The 20,530-nt window shown below is 42.5% G+C and overlaps 1 protein-coding gene across 19 annotated transcripts in view; it reads left to right on the plus strand.

Annotated features, from left to right (window-relative positions):
• Window positions 1-19,540, plus strand: part of Celf1 (CUGBP, Elav-like family member 1) — a 74,847-nt gene extending 55,307 nt beyond the window's left edge. For 6 of the 19 annotated variants that reach the window (XM_039105420.2, XM_063284146.1, XM_039105412.2 and 3 more), the window contains 11 exons: window positions 1,620-1,702; window positions 2,076-2,124; window positions 3,647-3,781; window positions 4,260-4,339; window positions 5,246-5,407; window positions 7,204-7,279; window positions 8,589-8,717; window positions 9,589-9,702; window positions 10,655-10,840; window positions 12,775-12,918; window positions 13,306-19,540. In XM_039105420.2, the coding sequence (XP_038961348.1) occupies window positions 1,620-1,702; window positions 2,076-2,124; window positions 3,647-3,781; window positions 4,260-4,339; window positions 5,246-5,407; window positions 7,204-7,279; window positions 8,589-8,717; window positions 9,589-9,702; window positions 10,655-10,840; window positions 12,775-12,918; window positions 13,306-13,433 (1,286 nt within the window). In that variant the 3' untranslated portion in view covers window positions 13,434-19,540. The remainder of the gene's footprint in view (window positions 1-1,619; window positions 1,703-2,075; window positions 2,125-3,646; window positions 3,782-4,259; window positions 4,340-5,245; window positions 5,408-7,203; window positions 7,280-8,588; window positions 8,718-9,588; window positions 9,703-10,654; window positions 10,841-12,774; window positions 12,919-13,305) is intronic. The other 13 variants (XM_063284140.1, XM_063284147.1, XM_063284142.1 and 10 more) reach the window with 11 other exon arrangements.
• The last annotated feature ends 990 nt before the right edge of the window (window positions 19,541-20,530 follow it).

Consider the following 20,530-nt stretch of genomic DNA (forward strand, 5'->3'; position numbering starts at 1 on the left):
TCTGCCTCTGCCTCTGCCTCTGCCTCTCGGGCTCTGCCTCTCGGGCTCTGCCTCTCGGGCTCTGCCTCTCCTCCTCGGCCTCGGCCTCGGCCTCGTTTGGATTAGAGGGCACCATCATACCTAGCAGGGTTTTTAATTCCTGTATCACACTATGCCTCCCATCTCTGCTTGACAGGATGTCTGTGGTTATATGGGATGGTGTCCTTTATATTAACTATTATTTTCTAATCCAAACACATTTAATGGCTTAACAAAATATTAAGGTGACCACATGTGTAGGATAAGATGCATCTGGGCAGTTCTTTGTCAGTGCTCACAGAGAAACATTTACAGGATAGTATATCAACTGAGAATGGCATCATTTTAGGCATCATTTTGGCAATAGCCTACAAAATGGATAGGAAAAGAAAGATTAGATCTGAAACCATGGTTGAAAGTCTGGAGAGAAGGTACAGCAATTAGGTGCTCTGGTTGCATTTAACAGAGAATCCAGGTTCAGTTCTCACAGTGCCTCACAGCAGGTTGTAAATTCAGGCTGAAGGGATCTAATGCCCTCTTTTGGCCTCCTCAATACAGGCATATATGATACACAGACAAAACACTCATACACATAAAATAAAAAAAATGTTTAAATTGGTTGTGATAGAAGGAGTAGTTTGTTCTGAGCATGCAGGAAAGGAGGAGTTCGGGCTGGAGAGATGGCTCAGCGGTTAAGAGCACCCGACTACTCTTCCAGAGGTCCTGAGTTCAATTCCCAGCAACCACATGGTGGCTCACAACCATGTGTAAAGAGATCTGATGCCCTCTTCTGGTGTATCTGAAGACAGCTACAGTGTACTTATATATAATAAATGAATAAATCTTTAAAAAAAAAAAGAAAGAAAGAAACTAGGAAAGGAGGAGTTCTAGAATCCCAGGCTGCCAGAGTAGTAACTGTCTAGCTTGGTTGTGACTAGGTCCTGTTCCTCAGCATGTTACTTAGTTTGTGGTAGGTAGGACGGGTTAAATGGAATGGCACATATCCTTTGTAAAGGGAGCCTTGTAGTAGCCAAGCATGGTCGTGTATACTGTAATCTCTACTCTTAGTAGGTGGAGGCAAGAGTACAAGGACGTCCTTGATAACATGAAATTCAAAGCCAGGCTATGTTGTATGAGATCTTGTCTCAAGGGGGGAGGGGAGGGGATTTTCCAGAGAAGTTGCAGAAGCATCAAAAGAAGATTTCTACTGACTACAAGGAAGCTAGAAATAAACCTAGAGCTGTAATAGATTAAAACAAAGAAAGATGCTTAAGAAGTCACGCCCTTCGCCAGGTGGTCATGGCACACACCTTAATCCCAAGAACTGGAAGACAGAGACAGGCGAATCTCTGAGTGTGAGACCAGCTTGGGGTACAGAGCTAGTTTCAGGACAGCCAGGGCTACACAGAGAAAACCTGTCATGACAACACCCCTACTGACCCCCCAAAAGGTAACCCCTTCCACCCAGCCTTTTCTCCCCTCAGTTTTAATAAGCTCATTCATTTCTTGAATTTCAGCAACAGCGTAGGGATAGAAATATTTATTCTAAGAATTGTGTTTTCAAAGCACTAATTTGATTTTGCATAATCGTGTTTATTCAGGGTGCTGTTTTGTTACATTTTACACCCGTAAAGCTGCATTAGAAGCTCAGAATGCTCTCCACAACATGAAGGTTCTACCTGGGGTAAGAGTTTTTTAAGTTAAAGTGTTTTTAACGTTTGTGCATGGGGCATGCTTGTGCATGTTAGGCTCATACTGAAAAGCATTCTGGAGGAAAGGTACTTGCTGTGAGAATTACTGTGAAAAGACTTTTCACATTTCAAAGAAGATAGACCAAAAATAGTTCTCGCTGCCAAGATTTTAACTTTATGACTCACATTCTGTCTGTTCTTATATTTTGTTGAGTTAAGATCATTGGGCAGACATGAGTCCAGAGCAAATTCTAAAGCTGTTGTTTTGGTCTACTTTTTAGAGTCTATATTTTATTTTAATTTTTGTTAATTTTATTAAAGTCATTAATGGGGTTGGAGAATGACATGAGTGGATTTCCTTTTCAGATGCATCACCCTATACAGATGAAACCCGCGGACAGTGAGAAGAACAACGGTAAGCACACATCAAGTCTGCTCAGCGGGAGGGAGACTTCTTCCTCTTCCGTCTGCTATTCTTAGGGCATGTATATTGAGCTGTGTTACAAAAGCCTACTTTTCTCAGTTTTAATAAGTGAGAAAGATAGAGTTAATAATAGGGAAAATATTTTATACAGAGTTACAGAGAAAATATTTTATGCGCGCGCGCGCGCACACACACACACAGAAACACACACACAGGCGTATGTACGTACTTGGGTCATATGAGACCATATTTCAAAAACAGTCAGATAGACAAACAGAAAACATAGAATGCCCTTGATAAGGATGATTTCTTATGGACAAAATTAAGGAGGAAAGTGGGGCGTCTGGGCAGAAGACACATAGTGCTTTAGGAGAATTTTCTGAGCTTAGTAGGGACGAGTCTATGGTCAGTGCAGTTGCCAAGATGCTGCAGTCCAGCCACAAGTTACAACCTAGGTACTTTTAGGAGCCAGAGATAAATTCAGACTTGTAGTGTCATCTGTAGAAGCTAAACATAATGGTAGTGGTCAGAAAACTATAAATAATCTTTGTTTTACTTCCACACTAAACTTAAAGAAGTGCAAGTCTTAACGAGTTCGTCATAAGCTAAAATCAAAGTTCAGCAGGAAGCTCAGAGAGTAGTTTGTCTTAGAACCACTGGGAAAAGATATGCAGAAATTTCAGAGGCTGCCCTACTGACAGCTGTGCTTGATGCCATCCTTGAGGACTAACTGTACTTTCTGAGTGAGATTGTGGGAATTGTACAGATAGACTCCACCTGAAATTGGGTGGTAGCTGGCTCATACCAGTTCACTTAAAATAAACAATGTGGTAGAAAGCTCTGAGGCTTTTAAATTAAATTAAAGAAAACATTGTTTTCTTGCTAGGTTGTGCATTTGTGACTTTTAAATTCTCAAGAGTTCCAGTTAGAAGCACAAATGACGTAGGAGGCAAAGACATAGAGATACCTGGTCGAGAGCTGGGGTAGGGAAGGAGGGAAAAATACAAAAGACCAAATATTATTCACAGTGTAAGGACATTTTTAAAAAATTTTAAATGTTGGAAAAGGAAAGTAGGAAGTTCTCAATTGAAGTAACTTCTGTTTATTGATCATATCAAGTGTGAAAGCCTTTTCATGACACTGCTAGTACAAGCATATTAAGGGCAAGGCAAGATACTAAGAGCTTTGCATTTAATGTCTACAAGATTAGCCTTTGCGGTAACCTGCCTGTCTGTCAGTCACACACTGACTGGTGAATTAACTTGAACAAGAGCACAATTTCTCCAAATCTTATGGAAATCTTCCAAATATGTATAATTTTAAGTTACCATTGTTAAATCATTGTATAGTTGGTTGTTGTAATTTTACACCATTGTTATAAAATTATGGGAAGAAGAAATGTGTCTTAGAATCTGTGAGGTGGATGTTATGAGACATGGTCAGTATTCAAACCCAAGAGATTTGGTTCTTGACTGCCTTTTATTGATAAGCCTTTTGTGTTTTACTCTTTTAGCTGTGGAAGACAGGAAGCTGTTTATTGGTATGATTTCCAAGAAGTGTACTGAAAATGACATCCGAGTCATGTTTTCTTCGTTTGGACAGATTGAAGAGTGCCGGATATTGCGGGGACCTGATGGCTTGAGCAGAGGTGGTACATTTTTAGAGCTTTTAAAACAGATACTTGTCTTAAATTGAAGTCTTATTTAACTGAACTAGTGGAAGACAGGTCCCTAGCCACCATAGATGAAGTGCTTGAGCCTGCTACCTCCTGCTGTACACCTTGATCTTGTCGATCTCTCTAAGTTGATCCCTCCAATATTTTCCCCATATTATCTAAGGAGTTCTGTCCTCAGATTCTCTTGATGTCCAAAATGGAATTGTTCTCTTCCACATTTACGACTAGAGTGAACTGAGACTCTGCTTCTCTCTCAGAGCCTCCTATTTGTTGTTCCTTGGTAGTCTTTAGTACCTTATCATGTATCTACTGAACAAGCTTTCAAACCCCTGAAAAGCAGGACCATATTTGTATGGCCAGGATGATAGTTGACACACAGTAAGTTAGATATTCAGTCAGTGTCTGTCAGATAAACTTCTAAACAAATGAACATTGATTATTTTCTTGCCAGGTTGTGCATTTGTGACTTTTACAACAAGAACCATGGCACAGACAGCTATCAAAGCAATGCACCAAGCACAGACCATGGAGGTAAGGAGCAGAGCGGTGGAAGAGGAGAAACACCCCTTGCCTGACAGTGACAGGATAGCTGCCTATCAAAGTCTAGCAGCTGGTACAACACGATCACCCTGAAACTTAAAATAGTCTCTCTTAGGATGTAAAATATATGTTTAAAATTATGGGGCTAAGTGGTTCAGAGCACCTGATGTTCTTGCAGAGGAATTGTGTTTGATCTCACAACCATCTGTAACTACACTCCTAGAGGCCAATCGCCCTCTTCTGGCCTCTGTAGATATTGTGGATGCATGAGGTGCACATACATCCCAAGTGGAGAAAACACACGTGTAAAGTAAATAAATCTTTTAAAAGTTAATAGCATGTCGGAGCCAGAAATGATGATGAATGCTTATAGGCCCAGTGATTCTGGCTAAGACAGGAGGAGCCCAGTAGTAGGTCAGTACCAATTTGAGCAACATAGTAAGATCTCCCTATTTTAAAAATAGAGGGGCTGGGGATTTAGCTCAGTGGTAGAGCGCTTACCTAGGAAGCGCAAGGCCCTGGGTTTGGTCCCCAGCTCCGAAAAAAAGAACAAAAAAAAAAAAAAAAAGATGTAAAAAAAATAGAGAATGATTGTTTGAAATAAATTGCATTTCCTACTCTTGTCTTATCAGAAGAGTCACTGATGGGTAGTATTTCTTCTCTTGGCCCAGGAAATATGTTATTTTAAATTGTGTGTGTCTGTCCACCTGTCTGTCCACAGATGCATGTAGAGATCAAAGAACAATGTGTAGAGGTTTGTTTTTCCCTTCCATACACTCTATGGGTTTCAGAGAGCAAACTCAGGTCATCAAGCTTGGCAACAGTCATTGTTACTCACTGAGCCATCTCTCTGGCCCCAAAAGAAGGAATTTGACCCTTTGGTTTTGGTGTTTATAGGGTTGCTCATCCCCCATGGTGGTAAAGTTTGCTGACACCCAGAAGGACAAAGAACAGAAGAGAATGGCCCAGCAGCTCCAGCAGCAGATGCAGCAGATTAGTGCAGCGTCTGTGTGGGGGAACCTGGCTGGTCTGAACACACTTGGGCCCCAGTACTTAGCAGTGAGTTCTGTGGTTTGCTTTCTGCAGACTTTGCAAGCTCCCAGCTGTTTCTTCTGCTGCTCTCTTTAGCTAACAAATAGTGTTATTTCAACTTTGGGCATGTATAGATTTTACATAAGAATTTAGGTAATGTCATTAAGTGGTACTAGTCTGTCTCCTTTATGGTTCCATATTGAGGCTTTTGTTACAATTAGAATGTTGATTTTAATTTAAAGAATTATAAGTATCTCATTTTCTATATCTTTTTATATGTGCAATGATCATCAAAATTTTTATTAAGTCCCCTAAAACATGATAGATATATCTTTCAGCAGACTAAAAGATCCTGAGATTAAAATTAGGATACTATTAAATGAGAGTTAGAGGATATATTTGCATTTTCCAAATTGTAAATATGTTCCCTTTGATTGATTTCTCTAATGACTTTGAGTCATACAATCTAAAAGAAGATCCAGCTCAATAATCATTATTTAGGTTATATTTTATCATAATCTTATAAGGGATTATTAGATTTGTGAGTCACGAAAGAAGGCATCTTTGTCCATAGTTGCACATGACTATAGTTCCAGTGCCTGGGAGATCAAGGCAGAAAGATCATGAGTTCTAAGTTAACCTGTGATCCACATTGAGTTCCTGGCCAGACTGAAACCTCTTCTCAGATTTCCTCTGAGAGGTTTCCTCTGAAGCTAAAATGGTGAGACCATTGAGTCTGTATGGATAATTTGGAAATGATCATATAGGGATAACAAATGCAGTCATTTATTCTTTCAAATACTGATTTTGTGTGGAAACAAGAAAGATAATTATTTCTGTTGACACATGCCAAGTTTTAATTAATTTGATGCTCACTGGTTTCCATTTCTAAAATCTTAGAACTATCAGTTTATTCTAGCTAGAATATCTTTAAAACGAGATTTTAAAAAAGGGGTAAGGGTTGATATATATTTCAATAGACTAAATTATTTTTACTGCTAGGAACATTGAGAGAGATTATAGTTTTCTATCAGAATAATGCTTTGGAGAATTATCTCTAGCCAGGTGTGGTGGCGCATGCCTTTAATCTCAGCACTCGGGAGGATCTCTGTGAGTTTGAAGACAGCCTTATCTGTGTAGTGAATTTTAGGATAGCCAGAGCTACATAAAAGAGAGACTCTCTCTCAACTACATGTACACGCGCACACACCTAAAATACTACAATATGATCCAATGTGATAATTTAAAATAGTTAAGTGGAAGGTTTGGTGTATTTGGTGTGTATACCTTTAATCCTAGCACTGGGGAGGAAGAGGCAGGTGGATCTCTGAATTCAAGGCTAGTCTATTCTACATGTTGAGTTTGAGGCCAGCCAGGGCTACATAGCTAGACCCTGTCTCAAAAATAATAATAATAAAATAAAGTAGTTGATGGTTGTAACCTAAAGAATGTGATATGTTGGCCTAACTAGGAAAACATGGAAGAAAGAAAGAAACTAGGAATGGCATGAACCAAGGTGTGCTGTGCTGGGATCTAGAGTATTTCTCTGTGCTAGTTTTATCCTTTGCTATGCTGTACTTTGCTGTGCAGAGACTTGAGCTTGTCTCACTATCCAGAGAATGGTCTTCTGGGCCAGGGCACTAGCTGTGCTGCCCTTGTCCTGTGCAGTTTTAGGCTTGCCTGTCTGTTGGCTTGGGATGGTGTATTTGACTTGTTCTCTCTGGGGGCCTCTGCACTCTTGCTTTGCTGTGCTGTAGAGTTATCCCAGATGTAGAACCAGCCCTCACTCTCACTCTTGTTCTGTTTTTTGGTGTAATGTCTAGCTTTATTTGCAGCTCCTTCAGCAGACTGCCAACTCTGGGAACCTCAACACCCTGAGCAGCCTCCACCCAATGGGAGGTAAGTGCTTCCAGGCTGCAGAGGAGCAGCACTGCAAGGTCAGCAAACAGCTTCCCCAGTCTGAGAGTCTGGTACCATTCGTGCCCCAGTGTTTTCGCTCTTTACAGAAACCTTAGGACTCAGCTTTCTGGACTCTGATGTGGCCCTATTGCTGGTCAATGCCACTTTGCTCTGAAGTTGTATGGTGTCTTTCATTCTAAGTCATCGTTGAGGAAGGAAAATGGCAAAGAGCACTTAGGGGCCATCCAGACCCCTATAGTAAATTAAGTTCCTATGACTTTGCGGAAATACTTACTGAAAGCTACTAGAACCAGGGAGTTTTTGTGTTTCTGAGTTCATGCTGTTGTTGCTGTTAAGATATATGGGAAATATAAGTAACAGATGCCTGGTTTATAACAAAATGAAGCTCTAAAGACAGTCAGGAGCCTGGGGCTATCAGAAGAGGCTGAAGAGGCAGAATGTGAGTAGTTCTATAGCAGCCTGGACTGCCCGGTGGCGTGTAGCTGAGCATTGCATTGAAAAGGGGCATGTTTGGTGACCTACATTTTGAAGTTTTGATAGTAATTGGTTTTGCCCTAGGGAATTTGGTTTTCTATTTTGGGGAAAGATACTATAATGCATATCTTTTTTACTTTCTCTACTTCCTGTCTTGATAGTCTGTATGTCCTCTAGTAAAATGCTTTACAAAATGTACAACATAATTCAAATTTGTTCTTATTCTGTGTTTTCTAGGTTTAATATCCTTTCCCTCAAATTTTTTCTGTCTTTTTCTGATGATTAATAATACACTGTTACAGTGGCAGTGTCCTTTATTCTTCATTCCTTCTCCTAGTTCTGTTCTTTCCTGTTACTCCCATGGAGCCCTCTAGATCTTTGTTTCCTGCTTCTTTCCCTCCAATGTACCTATTTGTATGTAAGAAGGCCTTACTTAACTGTAGCTGGGGCCCTTCCCTTGGGCTCCTTCCCCATGATAGATCACAGGTACTCTCTCATTCAGTTCTGCCTACCTCTGTGTTAGTGCTCATTTGAAGCTCTTTTTCTAAGGAAGTGGCTTTAAATTTCTTCCTACTGGGAATAGATCTCAAGGCCTCATGCACCATTAGCACATGTTATACCACAGTATTTTAAAGTTTCATACTAAATAATGGCTGAATCTTTTAGAGCCCTGTGGTATAGCGTGAAAAATGTAGAAACTAAGTATGTTCTTATATAGTTAGTTCCTCTTTGTCTGGGACCAGTTTCCATTCATTGCTGGAATAAATGTTGGGCATCTAATCTTCTGGCTGATGAATTTTTTTGGATATTGCAGGGTTAAATGCAATGCAGCTCCAGAATTTGGCTGCACTGGCTGCTGCAGCTAGTGCAGCTCAGAATACACCAAGTGGTACCAATGCTCTCACTACATCCAGCAGTCCCCTCAGCGTACTCACCAGTTCAGGTAAGGGGATAATAAGGAAAATTGTGTGCCTTGGACACATCCTCTCTGAAGGCAAAGCTAAGGGCAGGGCAGTCCATCTTGGGAAGGAATTAACACATACCAGGTAGGTTGTATTATGAGCAACAGATATCTGTCTTCTGTCTGTCTCTATTTTATTTTTTGAGACAAGTCTCTATCTAAGTTCTGTCTATCTTGGACTTGCTGTTTAGACCAGGCTGGCCTTGAACTCAAAAAAGATCCTTCTTCTGACTCCTGACTGCTGGGATTAAAGATTTTGTCAATCATGGCCTTTTTAGATTTGTTTTTGTTTTTCATTAAGTTTTTTAAAATTATTTATTGAGGCAAGAGAGATTCAGTGATTAATAGCATGTACTGGTCTCTCAGCAGACCTGGGCTTGGTTCCCAGTACCCATAGGGGGTAACTCACAGCTGCCTGTAACTCCAGAGAATTCGACTTTCTCTTCTAACTTATGCCCACATAAACATACATTTACATAGATGTACATATATACAGTTGAAATGATAATGTATACATGCACATATGGCCATGTGACAGTCAGAGGACAATTTGCAATCGCAAGTTGGTTCTTCTCCTATAGTCCCAGGAGTGGAGCTCAGGTCCTTAGGATTGGTAACCAAGCACCATCACCCTCAGATGTCATTTTTGTCATTTTTTTGATCATTTGAAATTTCATCATTTTTATTTGTTGTAACCTTCATTTGTCTCTGATTTCTTAGAAGGACAATTATCAGAATTCAGTGATTGCAAAATCCCTTTTGTAAATAGAACAGTTGATAGGATCATTCTTGTGCTTTGTGTCCTGTTGGCAAGAGAAGGAAAGTGATGATTTAACTCCTGAATTTCTAATAGCAGGGTCTTCACCGAGCTCCAGCAGCAGTAATTCTGTCAACCCCATAGCCTCACTTGGAGCGCTGCAAACATTAGCCGGAGCAACAGCTGGCCTCAACGTTGGCTCATTGGCAGGTAATGGGCAACCCCTGGTTGTCATCAGGCTACTTTTATAACCTAACCCAGTATAGAAGTACCAATAGAATAATGGCCTCCGCCCAAGAAAAGTTAGAAATAATCATGCATTTTGTCAGATCTGAGGTAAATCCAAACTCTGCTGCTTAGCTAGCTGTAACCTTGGACCATTGTTCTAATACTCATTTCTTACTTGCTGCAAAGCAGAATTAATAGAATACTTTGAAGGGCGCTTAGTTAAATGTGGCCAGGTGGTGGTAGCACATGCCTTTAATCCCAATACCTAGGTGGGGAAGGGAGGTAGACTTCTGAGTTCAAGATTGGCCTGGTCAACAGAACAAGTTCCTAGACTGCCATGGAGAAACCCTGTCTTGAAAAACTAAAACAAGCCAAAACAAAACCCCCTAACAAATGAAGTTAAATCAGCAACTGGAGAGATGGGTCTACTGTTAAGAGTTTGCTTCCCAGCTTTCACAGAGATAATGTTGAATGAGAACATAGAGCCTGGTGGTGGTAATCTTAATATTGGGGATGTAGAGGCAGACAGATTTCCAAAAACTAGCCTGGTCTACAGAGTGAGTTCAAGGATAGCCAGGGCTACACAGAAAAAACCCTGTCTTGAAAAACAAAACAAAACAAAAAACCAGAGAGAGGGGATAGAGTGGGTAAAGATGGAAATGGACCTAGCCGTTTGTGAGTGGTGTCAGGCCTTCTGTCTGGAAAACAGTAATGAAGAGAGTGGTGCTGAGGAGTGGGATTTGTAATACTCACAGTAGCAGCAAGGTCTCAAATAGGACCAGTCAGAGGAATGGTCTAACTCAGTGTGTAGTTAAAAGGGAAATTAAAAAATCAAATTTTGGGGAGAGAGGTCTGATTTTTTAGTAATATAAGTGTATCTGTCTTTAGTATCAGTTGAAGCTTTCTAGTATATTAATTTTCCTCTTCCTTTAAGGAATGGCTGCTTTGAATGGAGGTTTGGGCAGCAGTGGCCTTTCCAATGGCACTGGGAGTACCATGGAAGCCCTCACCCAGGCGTATTCTGGTATCCAGCAATATGCTGCTGCAGCCCTCCCTACTCTGTACAACCAGAATCTGTTGACACAGCAGAGTATTGGTGCTGCTGGAAGCCAGAAGGAAGGTAAGTGCACCAGACTTAGAAGTTGGAGTTTTCGTCAAGGGAGTTTAGGTAACCTTTTCCCAACCAAGGCCAAGACAAACTGAGAAAGACTGTAAAGTGCAGTGCTTTTTGCCATTTTTCGGGGGAGAAGGGTGTGTGGGTGAATCAGAATCATAGAGATCCTCTTGGGAGGGAGCTTAGTTTTAAATAAAGAAACTGGTAGACATTGGACTTGATCTCATCATTCGACAAGGATGTTTTGTTAGGAAGTCTTCTCTGGGTTATGAATCTACCGGGGGATTGTCTAAATATTCCTCTTAGGTTCATCGTTTGACATTTTCTCTTTGACTAATGTTTGTCCTAAATGAGATACTGAGATGTGATGGGATAGAGTAAGATAGCTGGTAAGTTTGATGGATGGAGTGAGAAGTAGTACATGGATAAAAATGGAATTAAATTGAGGAGAGACTTTATTGACAGTTGCTGCTGGCACCCCAGTGTTTAGGTTTGACTAGGTTTTTATAACCATGACTTGATAAGGTGTAACACTGATGTAAGAAAAACAAGTAGCCTTTTTGGCTTTAGTGTAGGAGCCAGTGTTAAGACATCTGGAGGGTGTGAGGGAGCAAACCAAGTGTGTGTAGGAAGAGAAGAGGAGTAAGTGCACAGACCTGGAAGCCATAATGGGCCATGGTTTCGACAACAACTAGGAGACTAGGCGAGGGAATGGCTGGATTATTTTTTATTGATTTAGTCACTCTTCATTAGAAAAATCACATTGTAAGTAAAGAAAGTATATTCTGCTTTATATATTCTGTGTTTATAGTTCTGTGTTAATCATGGGCACTTTTGTGTGTGTTGGGGTTGGGAGTTGTGGTTTTCTAGACAGGGTTTCTCTGTGTAACAGCTATCCTGGACTTAAATTATATGTAGACCAGACTAGACTGGCTTCAAACTCACCCCTTCAGAGTACTGGGTTTAAAGGTGTGCACTGCCATGCCTCACTTCATAGGTTCATTTTTAAAATGCTTTTTTTTTTTTAACTGAGATGTAGTTTATGTATGGTTAAATTTAAAATTTGCCCATTTTGGTATAAAACTCTTGTGTTTATGTGGTGTTGAACACCTACCTTAACGAGAGAGCATTTGTGAATGTCCCCTAGGAGCTCCCTAGTACCCCATTGTCATTTGCTACTCCATTCCTGCCTCTAGACTGCCAGTCTGTTTGTCATCCTTTAGTGCCTAGGCACAGTTTTGAAAATTAACTTTGTTGTTGTTGTTTACTTGCTTTTGTTTTTGAGGCAGGGTCTCACTATGTAGCCCAGGTAGACCTTGAATTGAGAGCCTCCTCTCTTAGCTTTCTGAATGGTATAATTACAGGCTGAAACTTTTGACTATATAACCCATTCTTCTCCTTTTTCTCCCCTTTGTTTTACTACTGTACTTGCCTTCTTTCAATCCCTTATATCCTCTCTGGCAAGGTATGGGCCTTTAATGTTCAGGTGTAAAATGGCCCACAGTTTTAATCCCAGCATCTGGAATACAGAGGCTACTGGGTCTCTGTAAGTTTGAGCCTGGTCTACTTAGTGAGTTCCAGTACAGCCAGAACTTTATAATGAGACAAAACACACACACACATGGCAAATCCTTCCAGCTTGGTGGCAGCACACACACCTTTAATCTCCGCACTTGGGAGGCGGAGGCAGGTACCAGAGCTACATGAGTAAAACTTGTTTTGGGAAAAAAAAAAAATCCTTCCATGAGATGACATATGCAAGGGAAGAAATCTAATTTTGGAATTACTGCCTGCTATTAGAGAATCTTTTTCGTTCCCTTTCAGACAATAAGTTTGTTGAGATTTTGCTAGTGTTAGTATAGATGGGAATGAGAGACCATTGGCCCTTGGTGATGAGCATACTTAACACTGATATTCTTCCAATCCATGGATATTTGAAGGTCCAGAAGGAGCCAACCTGTTCATCTATCACCTGCCCCAAGAGTTTGGAGACCAGGACTTACTGCAGATGTTTATGCCCTTTGGGAATGTCGTGTCTGCCAAGGTTTTCATAGACAAGCAGACCAACCTGAGCAAGTGTTTTGGTATGTTGACTTCTCTTCTGGTGTTGGAATGGGATGACGTACTGAGAAAGAGAGAAAGTAGCTGCTGACAAACTCAGGGAAATCTGGATTTGCGTTTGACCTTAGCAGATCATGACCTCTTTCTGAGCTTAGTCCTACCTGTAGCAGAGGTTGTGCTTTCTGCTCACAGTATTGGTCCAGAGGAAATAGTGTGTAGAAATAGCTTCGCTTGGGGAGAGAGAATGCTGGTGAATGTCAGGTAGTACCACTGAGAACCTAATTGTTTCCTGTGGTTGTCATTGCCAGAATTTTTGTGCATGCTGAGAACAGTTGAGATAACCTTTTGTACAGGACTGAGGCTTCTTGCTTTATTAAGTTCCTCACCTAGGTTTCTGCTTGGACACACAGGTTTTGTAAGTTATGACAATCCTGTCTCAGCTCAAGCTGCCATCCAGTCCATGAACGGCTTTCAAATTGGAATGAAGAGGCTTAAAGTGCAGCTCAAACGTTCGAAGAATGATAGTAAGCCCTACTGATCGTGCTCCCCTCTGAGACTGGAGTGAGAAGATCTTCTGGTAAGTGGGGGAGGAGCACCCTTAATCATTCGAAGCCCTAAGGCTGTGTGTTGACAGCCCTGGACCCTGATCCCTGCCACTCTCGCAGGCACAGCTTGCCCTGAAGACTCAGCTACTGCCTTCTGTGGGAGTGTCGCTTCGTACAGAGGACAAGTTTGTGCTTTGGTTTCCAGTGTTTTACTTTGGAGTTTAGGTGCCATATCCTGAGGGTTTTTGTTTTGTTTTGTTTTGTTTCTTTTTCCCTTTATTTAAAGTTTGCTGTGTTTGTAACTAGTATGTTGAGAAGGACCAACACCAGTCCACCTTGAGGAAGAGAGAAATGGGTTTAAAAGATAATTAGAACATGCCCTAAACCATGGAAAGAGAGGGCTGAGCAGAACAGAAAGTTGATCTCCAAGGTCTCTCTCCCTGGCTGCCAGGGTGGGTAGACTGAGAACTAAAGTCTGATGCGGTATGGGGCAGAATGGGTGAGATGGCTTGGCATCTAGACCCCTTCATGACTGGCTGCTTTCTGTGGAAATGCTGAACTTACGCCACCTATTTTTCTAATTTTTGTCCTGGATTTCTGCTCTTCTCTAAAAGAGGGTAAGCAAGTCTCAGGAAATAACGCACTTTTCATTTAGCCTGAAATATGCAAATAACAGGGAGATACCCATGACTAGCCAGCCTGGCCCACCATTCGTGTTTTATTGCCCTGCCTGGTTGGTGGCTGTTTGGGGAAAGCAACCAGAGAGGTCATTTTAGTTTATTTCAACATGAAGTTAGACAATGCCCATTTCCAGCAGTTCCCTTTGAAGAAAGTCTATGGAAGTTCACCACACCAAGGAATGTTGCCTCCTTCTCCGGCCACAGTTTTCTCATGAAGGCAGACCTAAGAAGCTCTTGCAGCCTTTCTAGCCAACAAGGGTGCAGTTCATGGGCAGAGCCATCAAGAAGCCATTTGATTGATGGAGGAGAGACCTGCTTCTTGGTGTGCCTGAATCAAGGTCTCTGCAAGCCACTGTGCTGTATTTGAGCAGAGCCTAGTATTCAAGAAGGTTCAGAAGTGCATTTCTGCCTCCTTAATGAAGTGTCCCAAAAGTTGTATATCTCATAAAGGTCTGACAGGCCTCTCCTCCAGCCACTCTAGCCCCATTCTCTGTCCTTGAAGGCAGAAGAGAGTACAGGAAGTTTACAGGCTCCATATGGATTTAGTGTTCATTTACCTCAGTATTAACCCATGTTCATTTTGTCATGATGCTTACAGTGAGCTCCTGCTGCCTTTCATGGGTCTTAACTCCAGCCTTTGCCAGTGTCCCACACAGCCTCTGAGCAGAGGTGGTGGCCCTATAAGTATATGATTAATAGCCACAGCCAGGGCCTGGTTCCTGAGTCATTGGAAGCTTAAACCTCACAACGTCTTGGCTCTCAGCAGCAGAGATTAGAAGGGGCTAGCCTGCTTTAAGTCAGATGGGGACACTCACTCTCCTTGTCATGCTGTCCCTGTGAATAACAAACAGGGACTGACCATCTTGCTGTTGTGCAGGAAGTTGTTAGTGATGTTGTCCCATTGATGCTGGGACAGCTGCTCTCTTAATAGTGATGAGTTGAGTCTGTTGTCCTCTTAAACACGAAACATACACTTCTTCAGCTGAACCACGTAAACTTGAATTCTGTGCACTGGGAGAAAAGTGTCCTGTGTTTCAAGATAAAACTGTTCTAAAGGCTTCCAGGGTAATGATGGATTTTTTAAAATAATGCAAAAAATAAAAAATAAAAAAAAACTTAAAAAGGAAAAAAAGAAAAAAGAAAAAAATGCTAGGTTGGGCAGGCACTGCTTTGAATCCCAACCAGCCGGAACCAAGAATGTTGTTTCTATTTTTATAGAAGTTTTATACAGCTCCGGGGTGGAGAATATTTATTACCTAAATTATATCTCTGGAAAAGGCCAGGATTTTGTAGAATCCAGAATGTGATTGTTGTACACACAGGGTGCTGTGTATGATTGAAACTACTGACTTTCTGTGACCGTTTGCAGCCCAGGTAACCTGTCCAAGGGGAAGGCTAACATTAATGCTGTGAATTGGCAGAGGCAAGAGCTGTGCTCTATAGGGTGCTGCCAGTGCTGTGTTCCCTCACCTTCTGTTCTGTCTTCCTCCTTGGCCAGAACACCACATTCTTTCCCCTTCTTCCGACTTCCCTCTATCTTTCCCATTTTTGTCCACAGATTTTGTCCTGTGCTCCAGGACCATATGAAACCTTCCTAATGATATTAGAGGCAAAGGCGTGACTCCACCTTTGGGAGTACAGGCCCCAGACTTCATACCTACTTGTGATTTCTAAAAGGAGCACTTGCTCTAGCAGAGCCATGGTCTGCTCAGTCAGCCAGCCAGCCAGCTGGGGAGACCATGTACTTCCATTGTCCCGTTTGCCTAGCACAGCAGTAGCACTGTCCTCGAGCACAGTTCTCTCCCCAGGCCAAAGATGGTTTTGTTGAAGAAGCTGCTCCCCTGTAAGTCTTGATGTGAAAGGGCTCAGCTTAGAGTGGAGACTGGAGTGAATGAAGTCTTAAGCAGTCCATTTCTGTTGCGTGGAGGTTTCACTTACAGTGTGTTTTCTGCTGTAGTTTTGTTTCGTAGATTATATCATGCCATTGATTTGCCTTCAGTGCAGCCCAACCACTATCTCCTGGGTTCCACACGAGTGGTCAGGGCTTATGTGGAAGCTTAGGGCTTGGATTTCTGGGAACGAAGGGCCATCCCAAGATCGAGCAAGAAACTCTGGCCCTCTACCTTAAATAGTCTCCCTCCCACTCTAGTTAGCATCTATTGTTGCTGAGACCTGCTTGCCCTAAGACTGTCTGGATATGTTGGGTGCTTTGCAGGAAATCCAAGCCTTAGGTTCCCTTCTGTCTCTGGCAGTCGGATGTTCTCTTGGTGTCCTTCATGTCCTTTTGAACTTTTCCCTGTGTCCATTGTTAGCATGTGCAAAAAAGTTCTTGTCATTCCCCACCCCTGCCCTTCCCCGCCTCCTCATTTCAGGGCTGCATACAGTGAGTGTCCTGTTCTCTCTCTCTGTTTGGATGTATTGCTCTGTGTAACTCAGTGGATCTCCCTCTTTCTGGTTTGTTTTTTTTTCTAGATTCCTGCCGTTTGTTCATCGTTGTGCCTAAAGCATGTCGATGTGGCGTCAAGTACATCGTCCAAATCCCTGTCTCTTCAGCTTCTCTGATGCTTGAACTCTCACCTTTGACCTTGTGTTGACCTTTGATGCTGATGTGTATTTTATTATGTTTGTTTCTTTCTTTGTTTTTTCTTTTTTCTTTCTTTTTTTTCCCTTTTGTGCTGCCAAAATTGGTTTTGCTAGAACGACTGCTGAAGGGAAAATATTTAAACTTGCATTTGAATATAAAAAAAATCTATTTTTCTAGAACTTCCTAAGATAACCACTTGATTTTGTGATTCCAATTCTTTGTAACTGTCTCAGAGCAGCCCTACTAGCACATGCCGTGTGGTGTTTGTATCCTTGTGAACACACAGCCAGTCCGCTTCCAGGCTTTCTTCCTCTGTGTGCTTCGTTTTAAAGACAGCTTTGAAATAAACAATGAAATAAAAGATGTCACTAAAATCTTTGAGGCTCCTGAACACATTTTGCTGACATAGTTTTGGGGCTTGAGGAGACCGCATGTTGTTATTAATTTTTGTTTTTCTGAGTTCTCAACTGCAGAAAATGTCTGAAATACTCCCCCCCCCCCCCCATTCCCTTTTCACTGGATGCTGAGGTTTGGGCCCCAGCTACCCTTTTTTCTTTTCGTTTTGTGGTTCTTCCTGAAGCAGCCTGCAGGGAAGCCCTAGGGTCCCTCTTCCCCTCCCCTTGGCTCAGCCAGCTCACACCTATGCTTATTCCTACAGTCTCCACAGCAAAATGTGATGCTTTCAACTTTTTTGGGTTTTGTATTGTTTTTGCCTTTTTGTTTTGAGTTTTTCCTTTCCTACTAAGATTATGCCCAGAAAAACAAGTTGTGCATGTTCCCTGCTGCTTCTTCACACCTTCGTATGTATCACCCTCACCTCTCTGTTTTCTATAGTTTGTGCAAAAACTGACTGATTTAAAGGGGTTTCAAAGAAGATGTTTTAAATTGTTATGGGGTTGATTTTTTTTTTCTCTCAGAGTGTATTGTTTTATTTTGAAGTGGCAACTTTCTCCTCTATTGCCCTTAGAGTGTTTGCCTGTGCACTTAGACTGTCACTCTTTGTGGCCTCCAGGTCTCAGTGGGGGATCCAGGAGGCTGGCTGCTCTGCTCAGGGAGTCCAGAGGGGCAGAGAGGCAGAAGCAAAGGTGGCTGTGGGTAGGCAGGAGGCTTAAGCACATCAAGGCTGGATCACAGAGGGAGGAGAGAGGGCATTGTGCTTCTGACTGACTACCCAGAAGATAGGCCATCTGTGCACTGAGTGGCAATACACCTGCCTGCCTGCCTGCCTGCCTGCCTGCGCTTTTCCTAGGTGACAAGCACAATAAATACTACAGTCTTCACACTGTTTACAGCTCTGGGCACCAACCACCCCACACTGGCTCCTCACTATGGCTCTGCTCTTACTTAGCTGGGAGAGTTGGGGTAGGGGCAAGAATTTGTTTTTAAATTGGGTGAGGAGCCAGGTAGCTACTGTCCCCAGGTGCCAGGCCAGCCAGTTCTTTGGTTTCCTAAGGGAAACTTTCCCTCTTCTCTTGTAGCACCATCCAGCCTCAGGGTCTTGGGGACTTGGAAGAATGTGAATGGAGGAGGAGGCTAGAGGAAATGAGTAGTCAGGGACGGATCTGTAAAGAGCAGAGGCAGCAGGGGGGATTTTTGATAGATCCCACTGAGACTTAAGCACTGGTGGGAGGGAAAGTGGAAGCAAGATTGTCCCGAAAAGGGTGGCAAGGTGCAGCAAGGGATGGGGTGGTGAGGAGGAGAAAGCACTGTCCAGCATCATCCACTCCCTGGTGATGAAGGGACTCCAGCTCAGTTTCTGCTTTGGGTCCCCTACAGGTTGCCCAATATATTATGCTTGCAGAGGCCACCTTACTAGGAAGAAATGGCAGCCAAGTGGGGGGACCCCTGTAAGTAGGCTGCTTAATGTCCTGGAAGGGGTGGTGGGATGAAAGAGGCCAGAGCATGAGAGACCCTGCTGTGTGCCCCACAGTCTGACTGCACAGAGCGCCTCTGTTGGCAGGAGGTGCTGAGGCCCCTTCCTGTGTACTGAGAAGCTGTGTTTGCCAATATAGTTTGCTTTCAATTCCAAGAGGAGCTCTGGGAAAACCTGTGGATAAAATCAAATGCCAAATGTTGGACATTGTTTCCTTTCCCTTTTCTCTCGGATTGTTTTAATTGTTCTGTAGTGGTTTTAATGGATTTGAGACCCTGGAGCGGCAGCTGCCTTTCTGATTTCCAGCTGCTTTTTGTGAATAATTTAAAAAGAAAAAAAAAAGAAACTTTACATTTTGGAGACAAACCTGTGTGAGTTTTTTATTGGTACAAACGTTGTATTTAACACTAGGGGTTTTGTACAGTTTTTTGCCTTTTCTACTAGAAAACAATGTAAAGTGATTTCACAATGTGAAGAGAAAAAATTGCCACTATGACCAAACGCACAGTCTGTTCTGCAGCAGCAACGGGATTCAATCAACTCAAAGTCGTGATTCAGCCGTAGAGATGCTTTCTTCTTGACCTTGTTTGAGCTTTCCTTTTTTCCTGTTTGATTTATAAAAGATGTCTTTTGTGTGTGAACTTGTGTTGTACTCTGTAGAAAATTATGGATTTTGCTTTAATGGTTTTTAAAAAAAAAAAAAAAGGGCAAGAAGAGCCCTTGTCGCTTTTCTTACCTAATCACAGTTTGTGTAGTGGATTAAAAAAGGAAAAGTTGTTAAAAGTTTGGAGCAAGGGAGTGTGTGTTTAAAAGGACTCTCCCTTTTTGTGTGTTTTCCCTTTTGTCCCAATGGGGAACCTAAATCTGTTTTAATTGCACAGACACACGGACAAAAAGTCATTTTGTATCTGCCAAGTGTGGTACCTTCCTTTGTTTATTTGCTATTAAACTGTTTGAGAAGAACTGTTTGTCTTCAGAGTTGTTGACTGTGGGTGCCTGGAGGTGGGGACGGGGTTGGGGGTGGCTTCCGTTTGACAGACCTGATGATGATGCAGCTGAACCCACACACACAAAGCTCTGAGGGAAGAGAGTTTCTCTCTGGAATCTACTTGTGTGATGTGCCTGCATTCTACAAGGTCACCATGATAGGGAAGCACTGTGAAACATTTTGGTACCTTTAATTTTGTTCTCCCTCCTTCATTACTGCTAGTGGCCCATGTGAATCCTAGATCATGGCCTTCTCTACAAGCCTTTAGTCTCCAGCCCAAAAAGTAGTTAGTCCTTTAAGGTGCCTTCAGTTAACTCCTCAGGTACTCTAGATCGTTCTCTAATGAAGCCCCCTGCCTAGGACTACCTTTGAACCTCCGGGAGCTTGCAGTTCAGTTTCTGGGCCTGAAGAGGCAGAGACACTGGCTGTACAACAGACCTTCATTCACTACAGCTGCCGTCCTACAGGGAGACTCTCGGTAACTGGGTGGTCCAGTCTTCATAGAACTGAAGCCTCTCTGGAAGCTACAGCTGACTTGTGCGTGGTGGGCAGACCTCAACCCTGTTCTCCATGCCCCTCCATTTGGGGAGGGTCTGGTAGGTAGTGTTTATTGATATATAGCCTGCCTTCTTCTAGTGCCTAGTGGTACACCAGCATGTGCTAGGCTCTGAGAAAGCAGGCAGGAGAGAAGCTTCTCTTTTAACTCAAACATTTCCTGGACACTATCCATTTGGTATTCACATGAGGAATAGAGAGGTCTTGTCAACCACACCTTGCCTTTAATTGCTGTTCTTCAGGTCTCCCATTTCTGTCTGCCACCCCCCCACACCCCCCACACCCCCAAGACAGAATCTTGTCATGTAGCCCCAGCTGACCTTACACTCAGGAGCCTTCCTGCCTCAGCCTCCCTAATGCTGAAGTGACCATCAGCACTTCCATGCCTGGCTTTAAAATGTGTTTGAAAT

The sequence above is a fragment of the Rattus norvegicus genome, chromosome 3 (assembly GCF_036323735.1).
Source record: "Rattus norvegicus strain BN/NHsdMcwi chromosome 3, GRCr8, whole genome shotgun sequence".
Taxonomy (NCBI): Eukaryota; Metazoa; Chordata; class Mammalia; order Rodentia; family Muridae; genus Rattus; species Rattus norvegicus.